Raw genomic sequence first — 9,675 nt, 5'->3', positions numbered from 1 at the left:
ATTAATTGAGTCACAAAAGTCAGGACAGTAAGCCATTTTTTTATTAATTGAGGCACAAAAGTCAGGAAAGTGAGCGGCCAACTACTGGTCACCCTATCCTCTTCATCTGTTCGTCCCTCACCTCTCACTTTGACCTTCTCCCTTCTCCCACACCTTTAGCCTCACCCTACTCCTTCCTCCCTTACCTTCTTGGTTACAGAAAATCTATCGGCTACAGAAATTACAGGTTCGTTTTTCTTTTGTTAATCTATATATTTAATTTATGTTGTTTGCTTGCTATTGTTGGCTGTGGGTTTCGCATCCTTCTTACATTGTTCAGCCTGCTCAACATTCCTAGCCCTGTTAATTTTTTGCCTTTTCATTGTTTGGTAATTTTCGTTATGAGGAGTTCTCGAAAAAGGAAAAAAACTTTGTCAATTCAAATGTAGTAGGTGGTGTTGTGTTAGAAAGTGTTGGACCTTCAGACCTACAAGTTGTTTTCGATAAACAATCTAAGAAAAGGGCTTCTCTACGTAAGGCACATGCCAATGCTTCGGCTTCTTCTCATGGTATGATATTCTTTTTTATTCTAATTTGTTGTCACAGAAATAGTTTTTTACAAGTTTTAAGAGATATCTGTTTGTGCTGCTTCTGTTAGCTTTTCCCCTCATGCTCAATTGACACCCATATATACTATCTTTGCACCTTTTGATGTGTCAGGTAAATCGAGTTTCTAACTATATGTATGCTGTTTTAGTGTGAGTTGCATTATGTTTGGCTTATGTTGTCATTTGTTTCTATGCTGTTCTACTGTAACTTTCACTATATGTGGATTATGTTGTCTTTTATTTCTTTTTGCTTTTCGTATATGTATGTTGTCTTTCATATATGCATGTTGTCTTTTATATGTATGGTTGTTGAGTGCAAGAGTCACTAGAATTGGAATCTTTAGACATTTACTAGCCTGAAAAATCCCTATGCCTCATGTTTTGTGTCATATTTGTTTGATGTTTTTGTGTTTCATTTAATTGTGCCAATTTTTTGTTTTGTTTTGTAAACTACCAATTTGAGCCTGCAATGTGTATTTGTTTTTTTGGTGGGAATGTTGAGTACAGGAGGCACTAGATTTCGAATCTTTGGATGTTAACTAGCGTGAAAATTCCATGTGCTCTGATTGGATTACCTGCACTTGGCCAGTTCTAGAAAACATTTTTATTTTAATGGCGGTTATCGTTGTTGACTTTGCAAGATATTATTTTTGTCAGCTCTGTTTTTTTCCTTTTGTAAATAACCGAATTGACGTTGCAATGTGTATTTGTTTTTTTGGTTGTGGTTGTTGAGTGCAAGAGGCACTAGAATCGGACTATTTGGATATTTACTAGCCTGAAAATTTCATATAGCCTGAGTTGATTACCTGCAGTTGGTCAGTTCTAGAAAACAGTTAATTTTAATGGTGGTTATCGTTGTTGAGTGTGCGAGTTATTTTCCTATTTTCATGTGTGTTTATATATTATTATATATACTCTTTGACAATTGCCTTATATTTGTGCAGGTGTATCTCCTTTATATCGTGATTCAGGGGACTGCATGTCCATTTGTATGCAGTGCGGGGCTTTTTTCTGGCGTGCTGAACATGTTAAGTCATATTTCAGGGACAAACAACTTCATTATCATCGATGCTGTGAAAATGGCCGCGTCTTTTTACCACGCTATGAGGATCCTCCTGCAGAATTTAAGCGTTTGTTAGAAACTCCTTCTTTCGTTGATAATGTTCGTGCCTACAATCAGATGTTCAGTATGACCTCCGTTGGCGCTCGTATCAATGAAACTGTTAACGAGGGTCGCTCTCCTTACGTTTTCAAGATCTCGAGCCAAATTTATCATTGGCTCGGTAGTCTGTGCCCTGAACAGGGGAACCCCCCCCCCCCCCAGGTTTCTGCAGCTTTACATTTATGATACGGATCATGAAGTTGAAAACCGAATGGGCCATTTTGGGGGCCGTGATTCAGGCCAGCTTTCTGAAGTAGTTGTTACTCAGTTGGTGAAGTTACTTGATTCAAATAATGCACTAGTGAAGTTTTTTCGCACCGCGAGGGATAAGTGTGCTGGCAGCGACGTACCTACTTTCAAGGTTTGCTTGTATAGTTTGGCCGGGTCAAGCCAACATACACTGCCTACTTCGGATGCAATCGGTGCTATTGTTTTTGACTCTAGCCCACAATCTATTTCTGATTACGACGTAATAATCGAGCCTCGGTCTTAGCTTCCCAGGCGAGTTAATAAGCCGCATCCGTTATATATGTCACTTCAATTCCCGCTGATGTTCTTTTTCGGTGAACCTGGTTTTTGCCCGGATCTGAAGCTGTGCGCAGCCTCGGGTTCACAAGGCGCCCGTGTTAGGAAAATGTCAATGAACAAGTTTTACAGCTACCAGATTCATGATAGACTTAACAGTTACAATCTGATTTTGAGACCGGGTCGTCTATTTCAACAGTATGTGGTGACGGCATATTGCAGCATCGAGCTCGACCGAATGGACTACATCAGAAACAAGCAGAACGATATACAGGCTGACTACCTTTCAGGGTTGTACGACGCTATCGATAGAGGTGATAAAACTGGTTCCGATGTCGGTAGCATGACGATTCTTCCCGCTTCGTTCACTGGTGGACCACGTTACATGTACAGTCATTATCTCGATGCTCTGGCAATTTCACGCGTTTTTGGAAACCTGGCATTTTTTGTAACTTTCATGTGTAATGCAAAGTGGCCTGAAATTGCTCGGTACCTGAAGCCTTTTCCTCACCTATCGCCTTCAGACCGAGCTGATATAGTCGTTCGTGTCTTCCACATGAAGGTCAATGAGTTTATAAACTTTTTAAAGGACGAACAGCCTCTTGGCCATGTTCGCGGAGGTACTATTGCACACCCATAATTGCAATCTGTTCTTTACTTCATGAATATTACATGTTTTGTTGTTGCCAATTCATTGACACTATTCTCTTTGCGTCTTGCAGTTTTGTATACGATTGAATTTCAGAAAAGAGGGCTACCACATTGCCACACTTTGGTTTGGGTTCACTCTTCGGTTGCTGCAGCTATCAGGGACAATTTAGACGACTACATAAGTGCAGAGCTGCCAAACCCCAGAATTGATTTTCCCAGTTACGCAGTCATATCTGCAACTATGATGCATGGCCCATGTGGCCTTTCCAATAAACGGGCATCGTGCAATCAAAAATTTTCGTGTTCAAAAAATTTCCCAAAGAATTATATTGACAAGACGTACTTTGATGACAACGGTCGTGCTCACTACCGCAGGCGTAATACCGGTATATATACAACGTGCGCTGGTGTCCACCTCGATAACAGCTACGTTGTTCCTTACAATAGGCTACTATGTATGACTTTTTAGGCTCACATAAACGTTGAATGCTGTGGTACGATGAGTCTCATTAAATACCGGTTCAAGTATATTTCGAAAGGTACTGACCGTGTGGCTGTTCGTATAGCAAAACCCATAGGCAGTGACAGTCGCCAATCACAGCAGCAGACGCAACCGGTAGATGGAATTAAAAACTTTATAGATGCTCGGTTCATTTGTCCTCACGAAGCCTGCTGTCCAGATTCTGCGTGCTATTGTTGAAAATTTCGAAGCCAAAAAAACTACTCTCACTGAGTGGCTTAATTATAATGCATCTTCAGCTAACGGAAGCCACCTTACATATTTGGATTTTTCAACCGAATTTGTTTGGTACGAGTCAAAAAAAGTTGGCAACGCAGGGCAAACCTAAAGAAACCATCGATTGGCAGGATATCGTATATACATCCCGCCTATGGAGAAGCATTTTTCCTAAGGATGTTTTTGTGCCATCGAAAGGGGTGCAAGAGCTTTGCAGATATTAGAACAGTCAACCAGATCGTTCATGATACATACCGGTCTGCGTGTGAAGCATCTGGGTTACTCGGTGATGATAGAGAGTGGTCAGCGGTATTAGAAGAAGCATCCGTATCTGCCACGTCGTCTCAGCTACGCTGTCTTTTTGCGCACATTTTGTCTTATTGCACTGTTACGAACCCACTTGCTCTTTGGGAAAATCACTGGAAACTAATGGGTGATGATATACCACTTCGTGCAGCTGCCAATTTAAATATGTCCGACTTGCATATAAACGCTGATGACCTACATAACTTTGTTCTGTATGAAGTAGAGATCCTTTTGAACCAGTGCTCAAAATTGATTTCTGATTTCCCATTACCGTCGCTGCCAGCTGATCTGCTCGCTGATTTGGCCAACCGTCTTATCATGGAGGAGAGAAACTATGATCGTACAGTGTTAAACATAGAACGGCTAGAACTCGAACGTCAAATGAATTCGAAGCAAAATCAAATTTACGATCGTATAACAACCGCTTCATTGAATGAACAGACTGAGCATGTATTTGTATACGGCCATGGTGGCACCGGGAAGACATTCTCATGGAAAGCCATAATCACAGCACTGAGATCTAGAGGTAAGATAGTTCTTGCTGTTGCATCATCTGGCATTGCATCTCTACTTTTACCTTCGGGAAGAACCGCACATTCTCGATTCAAACTACCGCTAGTCATAACCGATGAATCGATGTGCAACATCAAGAAAAATACCCATATGACGATATTATTGCAGAACACAGACCTTATTGTATGGGATGAGGTGCCAATGAATGATAAGCGCTGTTTCGAAGCTCTTGATAGGAGTCTTCAAGATATTTTAGGAAACACTGAAGAGTTTTTTGGGGGTAAGTCTGTGATACTTGGTGGTGACTTTAAACAAATGTTACCTATTCAGACAAAAGGAGGGAAATCAGCTATCCTTGGTGCTTGTATTACGACTTCACATTTGTGGCAGCGATTCAAGGTTTTCATACTTGCAGAAAACATGCGACTGCTTAGGCCAGGGCTCACACCATCAATGAGAGTGAATGTAGCGACCCGAAAAAATCGTCATTTGACGGCGCCGCTAACTTAGGTCCCGTTACGTGGTCGTAGTCCCTATATGAGACACTTTTGACCAAAATTATGTCGCATTCATTTGAAACGTACAAGACTTGCCAAGTTTAAATTACCAAACGGTTCGACAACAAGTTTAAGTTTACAGAATTATAAAGTATAAATGAAATAACTTGCGACATAATTAGTTGAAAATCATGGTTGCTATAAATAGCATAAGTATGTATGCATGCTTGACTCCAAGCAAGTAATCAGAGTGTATGCATGTATGCTTGACTCCAAGCAAGTATAAGTGTACGCGGAAGCATGTATCAATTAGCCAAGTATGAACCTGAGAAAACATGTAGAAAACTGTCAACGAAAAACGTTGGTGAGATCATAAGTGTATTTGTAAAAGTATGTTTTTGAATCACAAGGTTTAGTATCAAGGCGTATACATCTCTAAAGATGTGTTTGTATCAAAGTGTATACATCTCAAAAGATGTTGTTTGTAAACCATAAGATTTAGTATAAAGTGAATATCAAGCGTATACATCCCACAGGATGTTGTATGTATCACGCGCACCTAATTACCAAAACTTAATAGAATCTTACCTCTGCATAATAGTGTTAGAACCTACACTATACATCGAAAGTACGTTTCATTCATCTGAATGAGGGTTCGTCAAACCCGCATGGCCACACAACATAATTTCTCGCTTACACCCTACAAGTGTAACTAATGATAATTGGACTTGAGGATTTTCGTTCTAACTCGTATGTATCTTTGCTTTCGTATAGTATTCAAAGTATCAAAGTATGAAAAGTATATATATACATGTGAAAAGTATATATAAGTATGTAATGTATATGTTTTCTCATCCCACGATTTTAAAAGTATAAAAGTATTTGAAAAGTGGGGCTATGATCTCACCTTGAGTGTATGAATGTAAATTTACTTCAACGAGTAGCGTGTGCAAGAACAATGCTAGTCTCGACCTAAACAAATAGGTTGTATCAATAACGATAGTCACGATTGGTCAAAGATGTTCAATTAGTCCTATGGCTCAATACGACTCGATTATGTAGCATGTGAATCAAATTGTCAAGTTTCATGCAAGATACAAGTATAGGATCATGTTAGAAAGATTGCATAATCATTTGGTTAAGTTTGACAAAAAGTCAAACTTTGGTCGGTCAAAGTCAACAAAAAAGTCAACGCGTTCGGGTCGGGTCCCGAACTATTTTTCTGTGCTAAATTTTCATATATAAGCATGTTAGAACAAGTCTCATGTGAATCGGAGGTCCATAGCATGCCAAACATTTTACGTGAAATGGATCACGAAAACAGAACCTGGAACACGGCTTAGGTCGCACCGCGACCCAGGATTGCCGCGCCGCGGTATTGGTCGTGTGCTGGTACCTGGTCAGTCTCAGTTGTTCAAGTCCCAAATCAAAACTCTTTCAAGCACAAAATACAAACCGTAAACACTTAGAATGCGTATCTTATATCGTTGGAAAGCTCGTTTGACAAGGAATACAACTAAGTACATATTATCAATCAAAACATGCATTTAAAATAATCAAATTCTCGTCAAATGTTCAATGAACGTTCATAATCAAAGTTCCAAGTTTGTAAAACGCATTTCATGATTCGGGCAACCAATTTACATGTATGATTTGCCGTTTTGAAGGTAATGAAACATACATTACAACTAAACACTTACCAATAACATTTCATGGCATTCGAAACATCAAAAGCTCGTTTTAAGTCTATCAAACCCTAACCAAAATCCACAAAAATCAATATTCATGTTTTTGAAGTTTTCTTAATCAACCTACGCATCAAAACGAAGCTAGTGATACTAGTAACACAATTAAAACATGAACTTTAACAAGTTAACAACATTAACTCATCCAAAATGCAAGATTAAGCAAACCCATTTCAAATGTTCAAACTAGTTACTCAAAACAACAAATCGAGCGAACAAATCATATATTCATATTATACACGAGCCATAGACACTAACTAACACCATTTCAAGTATATAAAACGAATTTAGAGAAATTTAGTGTTTTAGAAATGTTACCCAAATGAGATGAAATTGGTACCAAAATGTAGAGGATGAAGAGATGATCACGAATATGTAATTTGTTTTGATGTTTGCTTGTTAGATTGAATTTAGATGATGAATTTAGGATTTGGAGTTTGAGAGCTCAAAAATGGAAGTAGCAGAGAGAAGTGGGAGGTTGAAGAAAATGAATGGATGAGGTGGTGGGTTGACTAGTTGACATAGTCAACTAGTTTGCCCACTAGCCAACTTTGGTCCCTCGAGTTTTAAAGCGGGTGAGTGAATTAGCCAAACGAATTATTTTAAATACGCGAATCAACGGTAGATGTTATAATTAAATAACGAAAATATCACGAATGTTAGTTAACGAAGGACACGAATTTAGATAACGAAAGATATTATTAAAAAAAAGACGGGCGTTAAAATAATTTAATGGAAAAATGCGGGATGTTACAGTGAAGAACGCAGACTTTTCGAAGTAATTGTTGAGGGTAGGAAATGGTGAAATTGGTGTGTCTGACACAGAAGACCCGTTGAATAGTCATTGGGTATAAATCCCTGATCAGTTCTGTATTCCTGATGATGAAAATGGGTTGGCAAATCTGATTTCTTTTATATACCCTCGTGAATCGCTGCAAAATCCATCCGCAGTTGACCTGCATCAAAAAGCAATTGTCTGTCCCAAAAACGACGCTGCCGATACGATAAACAGCTTAATCGTCGATATGGTTGATGGTCCAGTTACAACTTACTGCAGCTATGACACTGCAACTCCACATGGAAATGACGGTGGTGAGGCGGAGTTGTTGTACCCTGCAGAATATCTAAACACGCTGAACTACCCTGGGTTGCCACCACATGAACTGCATTTAAAAAAGGGTGTACCAGCCATTCTGCTTCGCAACATTAACATAGCAGGTGGGCTTTGTAATGGAACCCGAATGATAATTACGTAGATGTTATCCAAGTCAGTGGAAGCTGAAATTATTACGGGTACCCGCATCGGTGAGAAGGTCTTTTCCCCAAGAATGAGCCTTATCCACAAGGAACCAACGTTGCCGTTCATTCTGAAGAGACAACAAATCCCGTTAAAAATCTCATATGCGATGACTATAAACAAAAGCCAGGGTCAATCGCTCAACCAAATTGGAGTTTATCTACTGAAACCTCTTTTCGGCTACAGACAGCTATATGTTGCGCTATCGAGAGCTACATCACCGGCCGGTTTGAAACTGCTAATTAAAAAATAAGAAGACCACGGGCCTAACGTAACCAAAAATATTGTCTACACAGATTTTTTGTCCGCAATTACCGACTTCGAGGCAGCACCACCTGCCCGTTCCAACTGCTAACGAAGACCACAGCCATAGATGAATTATTGATAATGCTAAAAACGAACATATATTTCATAGCATTATTCCTCAAGAAAGACAAGCTTTTAGTTGCAATTGTCCTATTTACAAGTGATATTCGTTTAAATAATAAAAGGTGAAGACAAAAGACAGATTCGACGAATTGAAGACGCAAACGATCAAAAAGCTCAAAAGTACAAAATACAATAATGAGGTTCCAATTATTGATAAGAAACGTCTCAAAATTACAAGAGTACAAGATTCAAAACGCAAAGTACAAGATATTAAATTGTACGCAAGGACGTTCGAAAATCCGGAACCGGGACCAGAGTCAACTCTCAACGCTCGATGCAACGAACTAAAAATTACAAGTCAACTATGCACATAAATATAATATATAATTAATTCTTAAAATTAATATATATATTATATTATATTATAAAACCGTCGGCAGAAGAAAACAACCAAATGTGAGCCTCCCCAGCTGGCCATGCGATCGCATGGCCTGGAAGGTATATATCCATGCGATCGCATGAGCCCCAGTTCCAGCCCACATGCCTATAAAAATCGAGCTTTGGTGCACCACAAAAACACATCTTTTTCTTCTTCACTCAACGTAGTATATGTATATATAATTTATATTTTAATTTTAATTTTAATTTTAAATCCTAATAATAAGGGTGTGTTAGCGAATGTTGTAAGGGTGTAAGTCGAAATTTTGTCCGTGTAACGCTACGCTATTTTTAATCATTGTAAGTTATGTTCAACCTTTTTACATTAATGTCTCGTAGCTAAGTTATTATTATGCTTATTTAATCTGAAGTAATCATGATGTTGGGCTAAAAATATTAAAATTGGGTAATTGGGCTTTGTACCATAATTGGGGTTTGGACAAAAGAACGACACTTGTGGAAATTAGACTATGGGCTATTAATGGGATTTATATTTGTTTAACTAAATGATAGTTTTTTAATGTTAATATAAAGATTTACAATTGGACGTCCCTATAAATAACCATATACACTTAATCGGACACGATGGGCGGGATATTTATATGTACGAATAGTCGTTCATTTAACCGGACACGGGAATGGATTAATAGCCACTAGAATTATTAAAACAGGGGTGAAATTATGTACAAGGACATTTGGCATAATTGTTAACAAAGTATTAAAACCTTGGGTTACACTCAGTCGACATCCTGGTGTAATTATTAAACAAAGTAATAAAACCTTATTACAGTTTAAGTCCCCAATTAGTTGGAATACTTAACTTCGGGTATAAGGATAATTTGACGAGGA

At 38.6% G+C, this 9,675-nt stretch overlaps 1 protein-coding gene across 1 annotated transcript; it reads left to right on the top strand.

Moving 5' to 3' along the window:
• Window positions 1-3,566: 3,566 nt before the first annotated feature.
• LOC139888711 (uncharacterized) lies at window positions 3,567-7,978 on the top strand. Its single transcript, XM_071871704.1, has 3 exons — window positions 3,567-3,749; window positions 3,860-4,939; window positions 7,589-7,978. The coding sequence occupies exons 1-3, from the start codon at window positions 3,567-3,569 to the stop codon at window positions 7,976-7,978; spliced, it is 1,653 nt and encodes a 550-aa protein (XP_071727805.1).
• Window positions 7,979-9,675: the final 1,697 nt, after the last annotated feature.

This window comes from Rutidosis leptorrhynchoides, chromosome 2 (assembly GCF_046630445.1).
Source record: "Rutidosis leptorrhynchoides isolate AG116_Rl617_1_P2 chromosome 2, CSIRO_AGI_Rlap_v1, whole genome shotgun sequence".
Classification (NCBI taxonomy): Eukaryota; Viridiplantae; Streptophyta; class Magnoliopsida; order Asterales; family Asteraceae; genus Rutidosis; species Rutidosis leptorrhynchoides.
The sequence above is the reverse complement of the archived record's forward strand: the minus strand, read 5'-3'. Positions and strand labels throughout refer to the sequence as shown.

Coding starts and splice junctions, on each gene's coding strand:
- LOC139888711 (XM_071871704.1), top strand. CDS start 3,567: ATGCTCGGTTCATTTGTCCTCACGAAGCCTGCTGTCCAGATTCTGCGT. Junction 3,750..3,859: donor TTTGGTACGAGTCAAAAAAA/GTTGGCAACGCA, acceptor TGCCATCGAAAG/GGGTGCAAGAGCTTTGCAGA. Junction 4,940..7,588: donor GGCTCACACCATCAATGAGA/GTGAATGTAGCG, acceptor ATCCCTGATCAG/TTCTGTATTCCTGATGATGA.